Source organism: Squalius cephalus, assembly GCF_949319135.1.
Source record: "Squalius cephalus genome assembly, chromosome: 21".
Classification (NCBI taxonomy): domain Eukaryota; kingdom Metazoa; phylum Chordata; class Actinopteri; order Cypriniformes; family Leuciscidae; genus Squalius; species Squalius cephalus.
In genome coordinates, this window is record NC_137142.1 from 35,795,717 (window position 1) to 35,814,526 (window position 18,810).

Here is an 18,810-nt window from a genome sequence, read left to right on the forward strand (position 1 = left end):
ATCACAGATCTAGTGATGGCATGTAGATGTAGAAGAGAAGCGGTCCCAGCACTGAGCCCTGAGGCACTCCAGTAGCTAGATGATAACAGTGATGGGAAAAGCCATGTTTCTGAATCACAGATCCCAGTGATGGCATGTAGATGGAGAAGAGAAGCGGTCCCAGCACTGAGCCCTGAGGCACTCCAGTAGCTAGATGATAACAGTGATGGGAAAAGCCATGTTTCTGAATCACAGATCTAGTGATGGCATGTAGATGTAGAGGAGAAGTGGTCCCAGCACTGAGCCCTGAGGCACTCCAGTAGCTAGATGATAACAGTGATGGGGATAAACCATGTTTCTGAATGACAGATCCCAGTGATGGCATGTAGATGGAGAAGAGAAGCGGTCCCAGCACTGAGCCCTGAGGCACTCCAGTAGCTAGATGATAACAGTGATGGGAAAAGCCATGTTTCTGAATGACAGATCCCAGTGATGGCATGTAGATGGAGAAGAGAAGCGGTCCCAGCACTGAGCCCTGAGGCACTCCAGTAGCTAGATGATAACAGTGATGGGAAAAGCCATGTTTCTGAATGACAGATCTAGTGATGTCATGTAGATGTAGAAGAGAAGCGGTCCCAGCACTGAGCCCTGAGGCACTCCAGTAGCTAGATGATAACAGTGATGGGGATAAACCATGTTTCTGAATGACAGATCTAGTGATGACATGTAGATGGAGAAGAGAAGCAGTCCCAGCACTGAGCCCTGAGGCACTCCAGTAGCTAGATGATAACAGTGATGGGGATAAACCATGTTTCTGAATGACAGATCTAGTGATGACATGTAGATGGAGAAGAGAAGCGGTCCCAGCACTGAGCCCTGAGGCACTCCAGTAGCTAGATGATAACAGTGATGGGGATAAACCATGTTTCTGAATGACAGACACTAGTGATGGCATGTAGATGGAGAAGAGAAGCAGTCCCAGCACTGAGCCCTGAGGCACTCCAGTAGCTAGATGATAACAGTGATGGGAAAAGCCATGTTTCTGAATGACAGATCTAGTGATGTCATGTAGATGTAGAAGAGAAGCGGTCCCAGCACTGAGCCCTGAGGCACTCCAGTAGCTAGATGATAACAGTGATGGGAAAAGCCATGTTTCTGAATGACAGACACTAGTGATGACATGTAGATGGAGAAGAGAAGCGGTCTCAGCACTGAGCCCTGAGGCACTCCAGTAGCTAGATGATAACAGTGATGGGATAAACCATGTTTCTGAATGACAGATATAGTGATGACATGTAGATGGAGAAGAGAAGCGGTCCCAGCACTGAGCCCTGAGGCACTCCAGTAGCTAGATGATAACAGTGATGGGATAAACCATGTTTCTGAATGACAGATCTAGTGATGACATGTAGATGGAGAAGAGAAGCGGTCCCAGCACTGAGCCCTGAGGCACTCCAGTAGCTAGATGATAACAGTGATGGGAAAAACCATGTTTCTGAATGACAGATCCCAGTGATGTCATGTAGATGTAGAAGAGAAGCGGTCCCAGCACTGAGCCCTGAAGCACTCCAGTAGCTCGTCGGTTCTGTAGTCAGTAGTTTTATGAGTGGTCAGACACATCTGTGGGGAGGTTCTGAATGTCACACAGATAGAGGACAGTCTGAACTGATGCTATAGTTAGTCTCTCACTCAATCCCTCTAGTGCAACCAACTGTCTGAAGGCATAGAAACACAACTATTTTTTCCTCCGATCCCTCGGTTCGAATGCACCCTATGATGTCCGTTTCCGTCAAAAACAGTATTCAGAAATTTCAAGCTCCTCCGAGACCATTGTTCAGATCATCTTCAGACCATGCCTACAATAAGTCATGGAATTCAGTTGATTCGTCAAACCATCCTGGAATAACATGCAAACAAATCTGACGAAGATCACGCCAAAGTGGAGTTTGTCATAAAATGCTGTATTTTATGAACACATTGGTGTTTGGTTGTGTTTTCATCGTAATGCCTTGAAGGCACTCACAGAGTTTTGGGGCAGCAGTTCATCTCCAGACCTTGCCAGGAAAAATGTATGGATTTTGTGTTAAAAACTAAACCGTTATCGTTTAACACATCATCAAGACTCTGAGGCTGTAACAATGCAACGCTTATATTGACACCAAACTCTCAAATCGAATGACTAGTGATTCTATTTAAGATTTATCAGGCATTTCGACTACAGTTCTCTGTAATGACTTGTTGTTGCAGTTGCTGTGATTTGTTCATATCTCATGCCTGGTTTGTGTTCGGCCTCTTTATTGGCTGTTTGCAGCTTTATTTAATTCTGCAGTCAGATTTATTAGTTCAGTAGTCAGAACTATTAGTTTTATAACAGTTTTAATCTTATCTAACATAAAGACAAACAGGCCATAAACAGTAGCTGATGTAGAGATGTGAATATCTCTGATAATGACTCTCTGAATCCAGAATCTGAACGTGATGTGTGTGTGCTGCTGTTTAAGGCCTGTTTCTGAAGGTGTGTGTGTTTAACTGGAGCTGGTGTGTGTGTGTGTGTGTGTGTGTGTGTGTGTGTGTGTGTGTGTGTGTGTGTGTGTGTGTAGGAGACGCTCGTCTGATAGTGATGGAGAACACAACTGGTCAAGTGGCGTCTTATCTTAATGAGTCTAACGAGAGCCGGCACACATCCGGCCTCCTGCAGGGACACAAATCCCTTTAGCATGCCTGCGCTCAGTGTGTGTGTGTGTGTGTGTTTGTGTGTGTGTGTGTGTGTGTGTGTGTGTGTTCTCAAGTGGAGGCTGACAGCCATGACCACGAACAGTAACATCAGTCGGCCCATATTCTCCTCTAACTGTGTGTGTGTGTGTGTGTGTGTGTGTGTGTGTTCTCAGGTGGGAGCTGACGGCCATGACCACGAACAGTAACATCAGTCGGCCCATATTCTCGTCTCACGGCTGACCCGTCGGAGTCTCTTCACGTGTGGATCCGGATCCCAGTTCTCCATCGGTCCTGCTGTGGCGAAGGCCTTTTCCCAGTTTGATTCGCCACTGTTGAACTTCTGCGGAGAAACGGACCTTCACGCTTTTAAACCAGTCCAATTATTCATCAGTGTTACAGTGTTTTAATGAGAATCTGGGGTGAAATGAAGGTCATTTAACCTGTAATCTGTCATTTCTCTGCTTGTGTGTTCAGATTGCTGGTTTATATGCAAGACTTTCGTTACGCTCCGCACATATCAGAGGAGACACACACCATCCTTTCTGTTTTCCCACAATGCTTCTGACAATAAAACTCCACAATCAATAGACAGGAGAAGATTCCCTCTGCATGCGTGCGTCCCTCAGGATCCGCACGGAAAAACTCTCCGTCTTTACAGACTCAAAGACATGATGTTGTGAAAGATTACAGTATGTTTTCTCATTTACTCAATGGCAGCGAAAGATGTTTCACTTCAGAGCAAATCGGCACGATCTAATAAACACCTCGAGGGTTTTCCAGCAAACGGGAATGAATCTGAATCTGAATTTCTTCCACAAACCCAGCGTTGAAATGACAGTCTGGATGTCCTCAGCCTGCAAACATCCATCAGATCTGGACTGTCGAGCGGTCTCAGTGTTGGTATTGATAGATATGATGGTGCCAAAGCTGAAGCTCATGCTTTATTCCCGTGGGACTCTCCGGCGTCTCGTCCAGTGCCTGATGTTCCTCTGGTCACTTCAGATCTTCACAAGCTCTCGAGTCGAAGCACACACAGTTTTAATGGCCTCTGCTCGGACTGGATTTGAAATATGTTTTATTAGAGATTCTATTGTTTGAATATCCGACACCAAACTGTCATAATGAATATTGCAACTTTCCTCAACCGTTTCCCCTCGTCAGGAAGAATGACCTGGCGAAAACATGAAGTCCTAAAATCAAATCAAGTGCATTTTCACACTGATGTGTAGCTGACAGACGGGATGGATGATGGGTTAGTGACGTGCTGCTTTAAAGAGTCATTCAGATCCACGATGGTGTTGCTAACATGCTAAAGTAGAAACGAAGGAAAGCTTGTGTTGTGATCGGTGTGAACGCTGCGGTTCGGAGTCTTTCCCTCCGGCTGTTGACGTTTGGAAACGACACATGATTCCTCAGTGGCGGATGAATCTTTTCCACAAGTCACGACTCGATCAATGTTGTAAACGGGTTTTCAATGGAATCTTTTGAATTTCCTAAACAATAAAGTTGATGATAATTTTGCCTTTTGTCTGCTTAAATGTACAGGAATAAGACAAGTGTGTCTATATAAAAAGCTCATCAAGTTCAATTTGAACAATTTTGAGAAGAAGAGATTAAATAAAACTTATTCCTCTATAATATATATATTTTTTTTTCCCTCAGATTAACTTTTTTGAAGTTTACACGGAGATGATCACGTTTTTCAAAATTTTTCACAACTTGCACATTGGAGTGTGTGTTCTCGAGCACGAAACACTGTTGTGTGAATGAAAGGCCAGAACACATTAAAAGTTTCTGTTTTCTGTTAGAACGGTGTGTGTTAGTGGCCCCTAAGTTAATAACTAATGATCTTTACTACAGAATAACTTAAAGTTCAATCATTTTATTCTAGAGCTGCTGTAAAGCCTAAACAATCTGAGTTACTGTAATCTCCAGTTATCACTGTAAAGCTGTTTTGAAACATCTATATTGTTAAAGCGCTGTATTCTGAAGGTGACTTGACTTGAGTGTATTAATCCACAGAGTTTTAGTTTGGCCTTTTTGCAGGATCATCCTGGAAGTTTCTCCCAGTACAGACCCATTCCTCCGTCTGATGTCCAGCACAGACTCTCTTCATCTCAGCACAGACTCTCTTCATCTCAGGGGTCCGTCATGATCAGGGTAAGGCTCTCGGTGACGTGTCTCTGCTCTCTCGCTCGAAGCGTGATTGATTCGGCCGATCTCTCGGTGGACGTGACCTTAATGGGCTTCTATTGAGCAGAGGTTGTGAAAGCTAAAGGTTAAGAGCCTGAGGAACTGTGATCGGACGAAACACACCTGTTGGCCTCCTCGTTTTCACAGGACGCTTAAACTTGTGCTTCAGCTCGACGCTAATGGCCACGGGGCGTCTGGGCTCAATCTCTCTCTGGGGACGAGCTTCTCCAGACCCAAACACAGCATTAAACTCATGTCGTGTCAGTAAAGCTAATGTCGTGTCATGAGCTCGGGTTGTTTTGACCTGAGCCGCTCGATGGAGTCCAACGCCAACGACTGATGATTCTCCTCTGACGGATGATTGCTCCAGTCCGATCACGCAATCTTTCCATGTATCGTAGCATAAAAATCTGGTTTTCTTTCATTCGAGATTCGTCTAATCCTAAATGGAAAGGAACTTGTTATAATTGAGACGTTGACAAACACACGTAGATGAATATCTGATGTTCGACGTCACATTCTTCTTCCTCAGTGTTTCTGTCTTGTTTTCCAGCACAAATATCTAAACATTCTTAAATGTACATTCTAACTCGATCAGTGCACACTAAACCCAGAGCTCGAGCGGTGCACACTAAACCCAGAGCTCGAGCGGTGCACACTAAACCCAGAGCTCGAGCGGTGCACACTAAACCCAGAGCTCGAGCGGTGCACACTAAACCCAGAGCTCGAGCGGTGCACACTAAACCCAGAGCTCGAGCGGTGCACACTAAACCCAGAGCTCGAGCGGTGCACACTAAACCCAGAGCTCGAGCGGTGCACACTAAACCCAGAGCTCGAGCGGTGCACACTAAACCCAGAGCTCGAGCGGTGCACACTAAACCCAGAGCTCGAGCGGTGCACACTAAACCCAGAGCTCGATCGGTGCACACTAAACCCAGAGCTCGATCGGTGCACACTAAACCCAGAGCTCGAGCGGTGCTCACTAAACCCAGAGCTCGAGCGGTGCTCACTAAACCCGGAGCTCGAGCGGTGCACACTAAACCCAGAGCTCGAGCGGTGCACACTAAACCCAGAGCTCGAGCGGTGCACACTAAACCCAGAGCTCGAGCGGTGCTCACTAAACCCAGAGCTCGAGCGGTGCTCACTAAACCCAGAGCTCGAGCGGTGCTCACTAAACCCAGAGCTCGATCGGTGCTCACTAAACCCAGAGCTCGAGCGGTGCTCACTAAACCCAGAGCTCGATCGGTGCACACTAAACCCAGAGCTCGATCGGTGCACACTAAACCCAGAGCTCGAGCGGTGCTCACTAAACCCAGAGCTCGAGCGGTGCACACTAAACCCAGAGCTCGAGCGGTGCTCACTAAACCCAGAGCTCGAGCGGTGCTCACTAAACCCGGAGCTCGAGCGGTGCACACTAAACCCAGAGCTCGAGCGGTGCTCACTAAACCCAGAGCTCGAGCGGTGCACACTAAACCCAGAGCTCGAGCGGTGCTCACTAAACCCAGAGCTCGATCGGTGCACACTAAACCCAGAGCTCGATCGGTGCACACTAAACCCAGAGCTCGATCGGTGCACACTAAACCCAGAGCTCGAGCGGTGCACACTAAACCCAGAGCTCGAGCGGTGCTCACTAAACCCAGAGCTCGAGCGGTGCACACTAAACCCAGAGCTCGAGCGGTGCTCACTAAACCCAGAGCTCGAGCGGTGCACACTAAACCCAGAGCTCGAGCGGTGCTCACTAAACCCAGAGCTCGAGCGGTGCACACTAAACCCAGAGCTCGATCGGTGCACACTAAACCCAGAGCTCGATCGGTGCTCACTAAACCCAGAGCTCGAGCGGTGCTCACTAAACCCAGAGCTCGAGCGGTGCTCACTAAACCCAGAGCTCGAGCGGTGCTCACTAAACCCAGAGCTCGAGCGGTGCACACTAAACCCAGAGCTCGATCGGTGCTCACTAAACCCAGAGCTCGATCGGTGCTCACTAAACCCAGAGCTCGAGCGGTGCTCACTAAACCCAGAGCTCGATCGGTGCACACTAAACCCAGAGCTCGAGCGGTGCTCACTAAACCCAGAGCTCGATCGGTGCACACTAAACCCAGAGCTCGAGCGGTGCTCACTAAACCCAGAGCTCGAGCGGTGCACACTAAACCCAGAGCTCGATCGGTGCACACTAAACCCAGAGCTCGAGCGGTGCTCACTAAACCCAGAGCTCGAGCGGTGCACACTAAACCCAGAGCTCGAGCGGTGCTCACTAAACCCAGAGCTCGAGCGGTGCACACTAAACCCAGAGCTCGAGCGGTGCTCACTAAACCCAGAGCTCGAGCGGTGCTCACTAAACCCAGAGCTCGAGCGGTGCACACTAAACCCAGAGCTCGAGCGGTGCACACTAAACCCAGAGCTCGAGCGGTGCACACTAAACCCAGAGCTCGATCGGTGCACACTAAACCCAGAGCTCGATCGGTGCTCACTAAACCCAGAGCTCGAGCGGTGCACACTAAACCCAGAGCTCGAGCGGTGCACACTAAACCCAGAGCTCGATCGGTGCACACTAAACCCAGAGCTCGATCGGTGCACACTAAACCCAGAGCTCGATCGGTGCACACTAAACCCAGAGCTCGAGCGGTGCACACTAAACCCAGAGCTCGAGCGGTGCTCACTAAACCCAGAGCTCGATCGGTGCACACTAAACCCAGAGCTCGAGCGGTGCTCACTAAACCCAGAGCTCGAGCGGTGCACACTAAACCCAGAGCTCGAGCGGTGCTCACTAAACCCAGAGCTCGAGCGGTGCTCACTAAACCCAGAGCTCGATCGGTGCTCACTAAACCCAGAGCTCGAGCGGTGCTCACTAAACCCAGAGCTCGAGCGGTGCTCACTAAACCCAGAGCTCGAGCGGTGCACACTAAACCCAGAGCTCGAGCGGTGCTCACTAAACCCAGAGCTCGAGCGGTGCTCACTAAACCCAGAGCTCGAGCGGTGCACACTAAACCCAGAGCTCGATCGGTGCACACTAAACCCAGAGCGGTGCTCACTAAACCCAGAGCTCGAGCGGTGCACACTAAACCCAGAGCTCGAGCGGTGCACACTAAACCCAGAGCTCGAGCGGTGCACACTAAACCCAGAGCGGTGCACACTAAACCCAGAGCTCGAGCGGTGCACACTAAACCCAGAGCTCGAGCGGTGCACACTAAACCCAGAGCGGTGCACACTAAACCCAGAGCTCGAGCGGTGCACACTAAACCCAGAGCGGTGCACACTAAACCCAGAGCTCGAGCGGTGCACACTAAACCCAGAGCTCGAGCGGTGCACACTAAACCCAGAGCGGTGCACACTAAACCCAGAGCTCGAGCGGTGCACACTAAACCCAGAGCTCGAGCGGTGCACACTAAACCCAGAGCTCGAGCGGTGCACACTAAACCCAGAGCTCGAGCGGTGCACACTAAACCCAGAGCTCGATCGGTGCACACTTAACCCAGAGCTCGAGCGGTGCTCACTAAACCCAGAGCTCGAGCGGTGCACACTAAACCCAGAGCTCGAGCGGTGCTCACTAAACCCAGAGCTCGATCGGTGCACACTAAACCCAGAGCTCGAGCGGTGCACACTAAACCCAGAGCTCGAGCGGTGCTCACTAAACCCAGAGCTCGAGCGGTGCACACTAAACCCAGAGCTCGATCGGTGCACACTAAACCCAGAGCTCGATCGGTGCACACTAAACCCAGAGCGGTGCTCACTAAACCCAGAGCTCGAGCGGTGCTCACTAAACCCAGAGCTCGATCGGTGCACACTAAACCCAGAGCTCGAGCGGTGCACACTAAACCCAGAGCTCGATCGGTGCACACTAAACCCAGAGCTCGAGCGGTGCACACTAAACCCAGAGCTCGATCGGTGCACACTAAACCCAGAGCTCGAGCGGTGCTCACTAAACCCAGAGCTCGAGCGGTGCACACTAAACCCAGAGCTCGAGCGGTGCTCACTAAACCCAGAGCTCGAGCGGTGCACACTAAACCCAGAGCTCGAGCGGTGCACACTAAACCCAGAGCTCGAGCGGTGCACACTAAACCCAGAGCTCGAGCGGTGCACACTAAACCCAGAGCTCGAGCGGTGCACACTAAACCCAGAGCTCGAGCGGTGCTCACTAAACCCAGAGCTCGAGCGGTGCTCACTAAACCCAGAGCTCGAGCGGTGCTCACTAAACCCAGAGCTCGATCGGTGCACACTAAACCCAGAGCTCGATCGGTGCACACTAAACCCAGAGCTCGAGCGGTGCACACTAAACCCAGAGCTCGAGCGGTGCACACTAAACCCAGAGCTCGAGCGGTGCACACTAAACCCAGAGCTCGAGCGGTGCACACTAAACCCAGAGCGGTGCTCACTAAACCCAGAGCTCGAGCGGTGCACACTAAACCCAGAGCGGTGCACACTAAACCCAGAGCTCGAGCGGTGCACACTAAACCCAGAGCTCGAGCGGTGCACACTAAACCCAGAGCTCGAGCGGTGCACACTAAACCCAGAGCTCGAGCGGTGCACACTAAACCCAGAGCTCGAGCGGTGCACACTAAACCCAGAGCGGTGCTCACTAAACCCAGAGCTCGAGCGGTGCACACTAAACCCAGAGCGGTGCACACTAAACCCAGAGCTCGAGCGGTGCACACTAAACCCAGAGCTCGAGCGGTGCACACTAAACCCAGAGCTCGAGCGGTGCACACTAAACCCAGAGCGGTGCACACTAAACCCAGAGCTCGAGCGGTGCACAATAAACACACACCGACTGCAAGACGTCTTCAGCTTCTGCTAATCTCACACTGACGGCTGGAATACACACTTCTGCACAGATTTATCCTGTGATTAACAGTCAGTCTGCAGAGAATCTCCTGTGTTTGATGGACTCTGACTTCATTAAACTTCAGTGTGTGATTCCAGGCAAACGTGTGATCTTCTGATTTTAAAACACGTTTTCATTTGTCATGCGCGAGTTTGATGTGAATGTCTGCTAGTGTGTGATGGCCTGTTATAATCTCTAAACATTTACAAAGTTGCCAGTTCTGTTCTGATTACTTTAGTGCATTCCAGCCTTAAATCACACAAACTACACACACTGTGAATCTTTGCATGAAGCTTGAAAGATGTTCAAACCTGATGAAATGCATGATATATTGTTTTTAGATAACAGTCAGAGTGGAATAACGAACACTTACTATTAATGATCTGTGTGTGTGTGTGTGTGTTTGTTTGTTGTGATGATGTCACTGGTTATTTTTACACTCTCGCGCTATAAATATCGGGTCACTCCTCGTGTCGTCACGGCTGAGTGTTTCTGGCTCAGGTCTCAGGTTGAGCTCGAGACTATATAAACACGAGACTCGCGGATCACACACACACACACACACACTCTCTCTCTCTCACACACACACTCAGCGGTCAGAGGTGAGGCGAGCTCTACAACTCTAACTCTAACTCAATTTATACTAACACTGACATCATCGGTTTTGCATGTTATAGATGTTTTATTCAACATCAATGAATGAACGAGAAATCTTTTCCCTCTGTTTCACATGGGCTTTTTGCTCCAGATCTCGATGAGGATGAGCGTCGCGAGCGTCAGACGGAGTCAACGCGCGTCTAAACGCTTCAGGTCAGTCTCGTGCACGCGCACCGCTATGATGCGTTCATATTTACATCTTGATGAAATTGTGCTGCATGTAATGACGTCAGCTGTTAGTTTCCTAGCTTACAAAAATCTGTTCAAAGAAAGTTTTGAAGTAATTTCTGAATGTTCTCTGAATGCTTTTTCTTGGTTATGTGAACGTAAGAGAAGAGAATAACGGAATGTTTAATTTGATCGTTGGAAACATTATGGGAGCGTTACTTTTTAATGTTCTCTGTAACAAGTAGTGAAACATTAGATGAACGGCGCACTAAAATGTTTCATAAAAACGTTCCATGAACGATGTATAAATAATGTGTGTGCTAACGTTTAGAGAACACTTATGTTCTATTTACTGGAAGAACGTTTGTTCATAACATTGAAAGAGCCTTGACACAATGTTCCTGTTCGCTGGGTGAGTGTTTGTTGTACTTACAACTCAGTGAGCTTTAGGGAGTGTGTGTGTGTGTGTGTGTGTGTGTGTGTGTGTGTGTGTGTGTGTGTGTGTGTGTGACTCTATAACGCGAGTGTCTCTCACACCGGCTCAGTGTCTCTCGAACAGGATGATTACAGATCCTTCATAATAATAACTGCTGAAATCTATGAGTTAATCAGAGGGGAAAGAAAAGCAACGAATGCATGTTTTGCCATAATTGATGGCCTGGGTTCTTCTGAGGCTCTGAATGAGAAACTGTTGGTTGCAGATGTTGTCTGAACGTGTGTGTGTGTTCTGCTGCAGGTCCACTAAAGGAGCATCTAAAGCACGTCGGGATCTGATCAACGCTGAGATCCGGAGCCTTCGGGAGCTTCTTCCCATCGGATCCGAGGATCAGGAGCGTCTGTCGTACCTGCACTCCATGGCCCTTATCTGCACCTTCATCAGGAAGAGTGTTCTGCTCACAGGTATACACACACACACACACACACACTCACACACACACTCACACAGCCACACACACACACACACACACACACACACACAGCCACACACACACACACACACACACACACACAGCCACACACACACACACACACACACACTCACTCCCATCTCAGATCTGAGTCTGAATCTCTGCTTGGTCCAGGTGTTGATCCAGGTGTTGATCCAGGTGTTGGTCCAGGTGTTGGTCCAGGTGTTGATCCAGGTGTTGGTCCAGGTGTTGGTCCAGGTGTTGCTGAGGACATCGGTGGAGGTTGTGCTCTGAACGAGAGCTTTCTTCAAGCCTTGCCTGGATTTATTGTTGCTTTGACCAAAGAGGGGAAACTGCTGTATGTGTCCGAGAACGTGGAAGAATATCTCGGCCTGTCGATGGTGAGTTTCTGTTGTTTCATATGAACTGAATTATCTGAATATGACTTCTGTAGAGCTGCTTTACACATGAATCCGAATTAGTCTCAGATTTGACGAAGTTTGCATGTTTATCACTGTGAAGCTGCTGTGAATCTGTCCTGTATAAAGCGCTGTAGAAATAAAGCTGACTCACACAATATAGAGTTTCACAGCAGCTTTACAGTGAGAACGGGAGATTACAGTAATAGAGATTGGGCTTTACAGCAGATCTAGGATAAAGTTATTGTCCAGATAAAGTCAGTTTTGATTGATTCACTTCCGTTGTGAAGATCATTATCTCTCCACTCTCAGTGGTTATGGTGAGTGTGTGTAAGTGTGTGTGTTGTTCTCACAGGTGGATGTGCTTCAGGGAGACTCGCTCTGTGATATGATGGACAGTCGAGATGCAGAAGCGCTGAAGCTGGTTCTGAGAGATCCGGACGACTCCACAGGTGTGTGTGTGTGTGTGTGTGTGTGTGTGTGTGTGTGTGTGTGTGCGTGTGTGTGTGTGTGTGTGTGTGTGCGTGTGTGTGTGTGTGTGTGTGTGTGTCGGATCCCAGCATTCTCCTGCATGTGTGCGTGTGTGTGTATGTCGGATCACAGCGTTCTCCTGCATGTGTGTGTCCGGATCCAGATCTGATGTGTGTGTGTGTGTGTGTGTGTGTGTGTCTCAGAGAGGAGTCTGGTGTGTCGGATGCGCTCCTCCAAGGCCTTCCGGCTCCGGCACGGCTGCGGCTCGATGCTGGTGAAGGGACGGTTCCTGAACTCCTGTGTGTTCGTGGCTCTCTGTTCGCCCACCGCCGACAGACTGCAGGATCTGCACACACTCCACACACTCCACACACTCCACACACTCCACCGGCCCGACATGAGCCTCGCGCACGCCCCCTGCAGGTACACACACACCTCTTCTTCTTCCTCAGTGTTTCTGTCTCGTTTCCAGCTAAAATATCTAAACATTCTTAAATCAAGATATAAAATGACTGAAGATATTAAGACTTGTTTAATGAAAAATGAAGTGAGTTTGTGCTTAAAAAAGAACAAATATCTGTCAGTGGAGTCAGAAAATAATCTCGTTTTCTCTTTGAATAAAGTTTATTTTTCTGACTCCATTGGCAGATATTTGTTCCTTTTTAAGCACAAAATCACTTTATTTTTCGGACACCAAGACGTCATTATTAAGACATGAGGGATTTGATGTGTTAAATGAAGGTGTGTTATGTTTCCGCAGTGTCTTCTTCCACCTGGGTTTCTCAGCGGAGGAGCTGATTGGCCGATCGTGGTACAGCCTCCTGCACCCTGATGACATCACGCTCGCCGCCCGCTGCCACACGACACTCCGTGAGTCCCACAAACAGGAAGAAACAAACGCTTTTATTCTGCAAGGATGCATTAAATAGATCAAAAGTGACAGTACAGACATTTATAATGTTACAATTCTGTTTCAAATAAATGCTGTTCTTTTGAACTTTCTATTCATCAAAGTATTCTGAAAAATAAAACATATCACGGTTTCCACAAAAATATTAATCATAATGATAATCATAAATGTTTCTTGATCCTCAAATCCTCATATTAGAGTGATTTCTGAAGGATCATGTGACACTGAAGACTGGAGTAATGATGCTGAACATTCAGCTTTGATCACAGGAATAAATTACACTTTACGCTGATTTACACTGGAATAATATTTCACTGTTTTTACTGTATTTTTGATCAACTAAATTAGCAGAAGAGACTTTTTCACAAACATTAAAGGGTTAGTTCACCAAAAAATGAAAGTTCTGTCAGTAATTACTCACCCTCATGTTGATCCAACCGCGTAAGACCTTCGTTCATCTTCGGAACACAAATTAAGATATTTTTGATTAAATCTGAGAGCTGGATCACTTCTCCATAGGCTGCTAGGTGACCGAAACTTGCTGGCCCAGAAAAGTTATTAAAGAGATCGTTAATATAGTCCAAGTGACTCCAGTGGCTCAATCTTAAGTATATCAAGCGACGAGAATACTTTTTGTGCGCAAAAACAAACAAAAATAACGACTTTATTCCACTATTCATTTCCTTCTCTCTGGGCCTCTAGTTGGTTCACGTAGTGTTTTAGCGTAGCGCGTCTGTGTTACACGTCATCAGACGCATCACACACATGACCAGCTTCGGCCAATAGTGAGCCTACGTGGTGACGTGTAACACAGACGCGCTGCGCAAAAACACTACGTGAACCAACTAGAGGCCCAGAGAGAAGGAAATGAATAGTGGAATAAAGTTGTTATTTTTGTTTGTTTTTGCGCACAAAAAGTATTCTCGTCGCTTGATATACTTAAGATCGAGCCACTGGAGTCACTTGGACTATATTAACGATCTCTTTAATAACTTTTCTGGGCCAGCAAGTTTCGGTCACCTAGCAGCCTATGGAGGAGTGATCCAGCTCTCAGATTTCATCAAAAATATCTTAATTTGTGTTCCAAAGATGAACGAAGGTCTTACGGGGTTGGAACAACATGAGGGTGAGTAATTACTGACAGAATTTTCATTTTTGGGTGAACTATCCCTTTAAAGCCCAAACCTTAGACCCGCTGTGATGTAATGATCAGCTGATGTTCTGGATCTGGTCCTGCAGTGCGAGAGGAGGGCGACACACACACACAGATGCTGGTGCGACTGCAGCGCAGGGATCTGTCCTGGATCTGGATCTACGCTTGTGCAACTATAGGAGCAGCCAAAGAGTCGATCTCCTGCACGAACCACGTCATCAGGTGAACATCTTCATCTTCATCTTCTCCTGCTCGCTTTACTCACACAGCTTTAGTTTAGGTTATTTGTATCGCACGTTTAAAAACAACGTGAGTTGGCCAAAGTTCTTTCCATTAAAACAATATTCCAACAGCATAAATAGCCAAAAATACAAACAACATTATTACATGGCTCTGTGGAATGCTTGATTCTGATTGGTCAATAGCGCCAGCCCGTGGTAAGTTATTCCCAGATAACAGCCGCTGAGAACAGAAACACAGGCTCATCCGGGTCACTGAGGTCAGCAGCGCTATACACTCGCTAGAAACTGGTTTTCTTTGTGGAAGTTTTGCATTTGGTGAGCTAATAAAGTATTAAAGCTCAATCGAATCAATATTTTGTGTACAGTTATGTAATTATGCCATCCAGTATCGTGGACTCGCTCTCTCTTGTTTCACACTAACGCAGCGGCGGCCATTTTGTGACTATTGTTTTGTTCACTGTTGGATTATAAGATACAAACAGGTACGATTTTAAAACAGTTTAATCTGAAATCAATATCTCTGATCTCCATAATTATTTATGAGGTGAAATGCTGTGTAATAAGTGTTATGACTGTAAACCGTATCTCTTAAAAGCTTGTCTAGTTTGAACTTGCCGCTGAAACTGCTCTCTCCGCGGGAGCTTTGTGTTTAAAGAGCTAATAAAATAATAGATCAATATTTTGTGTCTAATAATTTACTGATGTGGCAAGTAGCCGTGTAATAAGCGGGATAATGTACATCCAGCCGGTTGTTATCTCAGAATAAACCGTCTTCTCCGCTTCGCGTCGGGGTCCTCGTTACCCCGTCGGGTTAGTTAGAGAAGACCACCGGCTGGATGTACATTATCCCTTACTTAAACACCACACCAAACCAAAATACAATTAAAATGCAAGTCAACAGTAAAACAAGATACAGTGCATCCGGAAAGTTTTCACAGTGCTTCACTTTTTCCACATTTTGTTATATTAATAATATAACAAAATCTTATTTCAAAATGGATTAAAGTCATTATTTTCCTCAAAATTCTACAAGCAATACGCCATAATGACAATGTGAAAGAAGTTTGTTTGAAATCTTTGCAAATTTATTAAAAATAAAAACCGACACTCAAAATTGAGCTCAAGTTTATCCGGTTTCCACTGATCATCCTCGAGATGTTTCTACAACTGGATTGGAGTCCACCTGTGGGAAACCTGTTGGACATGATTTGGAAAGGCACACACCTGTCTATATAAGCTCCCACAGTTAACAGTGCATGTCAGAGCACAAACCAAGCCATGAAGTCCAGAGAACTGTCCTCAGAGACAGGACTGTATCGAGGCCCAGATCTGGGGAAGGGTACGGACACATGTCTGCAGCGTTGAAGGTCCCCATGAGCACAGCGGCCTCCATCATCCGCTAATGGAAGAAGTGTGTAACCACCAGGACTCTTCCTAGAGCTGAGCGCCAGGGATTTCAAACAAACTTCTTTCACGTTGTCATTATAGGGTTTTGTTTATAGAATTTTAGGAAAATAATGAATTTAACCCATTTTGGAATAAGGCTGTAACATATCAAAATGTGGAAAAAGTGAATCACTGTGAATACATTCCGGATGCGCTGTACACTCAACTACTAGCTCAACCATAAGCCTGGGCAAGCACTAAATACGCCCTCAACCGTGATTTAAAAACAGCCAATGTAGTGCAACATCTAATATCCGGAGGCAGGTTATTAATATCCGGAGGCAGGTTATTAATATCCGGAGGCAGGTTATTAATATCCGGAGGCAGGTTATTCCAGAGGCGGTGCAGCAACTGAAGAGGCACGATCCCCTTTGGACTTTTGCTGAGATTTAGGGATCTTTAAAAGGGATGTTTGAGATGACCAATATATATAAATAAAAATTCTGTACCATCCATAGTTTAATTTCTCTCAAGCAATTCATCAAAGAATTTAATGCAGTGCCATCATCATCATCTTCAATGGAAGATATAGTTGAGTATCATCTGCATAACAATGATACGCAACATTATATTTTTGACAAATAAAGCTGAGTGGTAACCTCTACAAAGAAAACAATATAGGCCCCAGAACTGAACCCTGTGGAACCCCACAACTACTGATTACAGAATCTGAGGAATAATTACACAGTTGTTCTACAGAGCTTCTGTCCTGCAAGTAAGAAGAAATGTGAAAGATGTGATGTGAGATGTGTGTGTCTCAGTAACTCATGATCTTCCGTCTGCAGTGAAACAGAGGCCGTTTATCTCAAACACAAGCTGTACGGCAGCACTCCGGTGTCTCCGGGTCCGACGGCAGGAGAGATACGGATCAAGACCGGGAGCAGCTCGGAGACCGGCTTCTTCCCCACGCCGCCATACAGCCCCACTTCCTGCCACTCCTCCGACTTCCTGTCTGACGACTTCCTGTCCTCCGGCCTCAGTGCTCTGGAGCAGCTGGTGAGCGACTCGCGCTTCTGCCCGCCAGTGTTTGCTGCGTCTCATCCGTACGACGACGCCGCTCCTGCCATGTGTGTGCCGGACTCTCACCTGGTGCCCGTGTGTGTGCCGGACTCTCACCTGGTGCCCGTGTGTGTGCCGGACTCTCACCGGGTGCCCGTGTGTGTGCCTGCGCTGGACGCGAGCGAGATCCCGGAGCACTTCCTGTTCGGGCCGGATCTGACGCCGGAGCCCTCGCCCTCCGTGGACACACACACACACTTCCTCTACGGCCCGCCGGACTCCAGCACACTGGACACACATACACACTTGCTGGCCCATCAGATCCGCTCACTGGACACACACTGGCCACTGCTGGACGAGACGGTGATCGACGGGATCCTGCGGGATCTGGACGTGATCAGACACTCAGGGTGTGTGTGTGACGGGCTTGCGGTCAGACACTCAGGGTGTGTGTGTGACGGCCCCTCGCAGCTCCAGCACTGCCTATACGCCGCCATACAATAGATCCGGTCATGTGACGCTTACGGAAGAATACACACTAACTGAAGTCCGTGACTTACTCTAGTAACCCAGTATGGCATATTGCCATGGCAACCAGTGGCTGGTTTCCGTGGAGATTTGATGAGGTGTTGGTGAGAGCAGATTTCTCGTCATTTCTCAAGAATAATTTATAAAGCTGCAGTGTTTTATGTGAATTGTTTTAAGTCTTAACATTTACAACCACATCGCAAATGATTTGAAAAATATCTGCTGATGGGGTCATTAAAATAATCTTGATTTTGAAGTTTAATTTTCTGTCTCCATTGGTAGATATTTGTTCTTGTTTTAAACAGTTTTTCAAGACTTAATATCTTCAGTCATTCTGGTTCTCCAGTAAATGTATCTTGATTTAAGGATGTTTAGATGTTGTTGTAAACGATTCAATAATAAGCTGCACTGAACTGAATCTACCTCATCAAATCACTGTATTTATTTTCTGTACTTGAACAGAAATCTGACTCCACGAATGAATGTAAAGTTTCTCTCGCCGACTGTCAGAATAATCTATAATGTTTAGAGCTTATTTATATATTCTTGCTCTGTTTCTATTTTTGTATGTAATGTAAATAAAGTTAAGAGAAGTAAAACTGTGGTCTGTTTTTTGGTCAGTCATAATATATATACAAGTCCTGTTTAATATATACACTGTATATATACACGCAAAATCATGATGTTTATAATATCTTCATGTCTCATAGTCGCATTTATCAGGTTAGAGCTGGACAATAATAAGTAACATTTTGCAACAAAATAAAACATCAGGCAGAGATTTGCCATATAGTGTATGTAACCCTCTTTCTGCACGCTTACTGCTACTCTGCTCTGTTGTGTATGTTCGTGGGTGTTGTGTATGTTCGTGGGTGTTGTGTATGTTCGTGGGTGTTGTGTGTGTTCGTGGGTGTTGTGTGTGTTCGTGGGTGTTGTGTATGTTCGTGGGTGTTGTGTATGTTCATGGGGGTTTTGTGTGTTCGTGGGTGTTGTGTATGTTCGTGGGTGTTGTGTATGTTCGTGGGTGTTGTGTATGTTCGTGGGTGTTGTGTATGTTCATGGGGGTTTTGTGTGTTCGTGGGTGTTGTGTATGTTCGTGGGTGTTGTGTATGTTCGTGGGTGTTGTGTATGTTCGTGGGTGTTGTGTATGTTCGTGGGTGTTGTGTATGTTCATGGGTGTTGTGTATGTTCGTGGGTGTTGTG

The 18,810-nt window shown here is 47.0% G+C and overlaps 2 protein-coding genes across 8 annotated transcripts in view; both read left to right on the plus strand.

The window, feature by feature from the left end:
• The window catches only part of klhdc3 (kelch domain containing 3), a 53,378-nt gene extending 49,163 nt beyond the window's left edge, over window positions 1-4,215 (plus strand). For 2 of the 3 annotated variants that reach the window (XM_079854837.1, XM_079854838.1), the window contains exon 11: window positions 2,868-4,215. In XM_079854837.1, the coding sequence (XP_079710963.1) occupies window positions 2,868-2,934 (67 nt within the window). In that variant the 3' untranslated portion in view covers window positions 2,935-4,215. Of the gene's footprint in view, window positions 1-2,773; window positions 2,836-2,867 lie in introns of those variants that run through there. The other variant, XM_079854839.1, reaches the window with a different exon arrangement.
• Window positions 4,216-10,091: 5,876 nt separating this feature from the next.
• npas4l (neuronal PAS domain protein 4 like) lies at window positions 10,092-18,202 on the plus strand. 5 transcript variants are annotated; one of them, XM_079855698.1, is made up of 9 exons: window positions 10,092-10,308; window positions 10,455-10,516; window positions 11,268-11,431; window positions 11,626-11,840; window positions 12,214-12,310; window positions 12,533-12,752; window positions 13,090-13,199; window positions 14,479-14,614; window positions 16,866-18,202. In XM_079855698.1, the coding sequence occupies exons 2-9, from the start codon at window positions 10,461-10,463 to the stop codon at window positions 17,581-17,583; spliced, it is 1,716 nt and encodes a 571-aa protein (XP_079711824.1). In that variant the 5' UTR covers window positions 10,092-10,308; window positions 10,455-10,460; the 3' UTR covers window positions 17,584-18,202. The 5 variants fall into 5 exon arrangements, with proteins under 5 accessions (XP_079711824.1, XP_079711825.1, XP_079711826.1 ...); XM_079855699.1 differs by having other exon boundaries at window positions 11,638-11,840; XM_079855700.1 differs by having other exon boundaries at window positions 11,662-11,840.
• Window positions 18,203-18,810: the final 608 nt, after the last annotated feature.

Coding starts and splice junctions, on each gene's coding strand:
- npas4l (XM_079855698.1), top strand. CDS start 10,461: ATGAGGATGAGCGTCGCGAGCGTCAGACGGAGTCAACGCGCGTCTAAA. Junction 10,517..11,267: donor CGCGCGTCTAAACGCTTCAG/GTCAGTCTCGTG, acceptor GTTCTGCTGCAG/GTCCACTAAAGGAGCATCTA. Junction 12,753..13,089: donor CTCGCGCACGCCCCCTGCAG/GTACACACACAC, acceptor ATGTTTCCGCAG/TGTCTTCTTCCACCTGGGTT.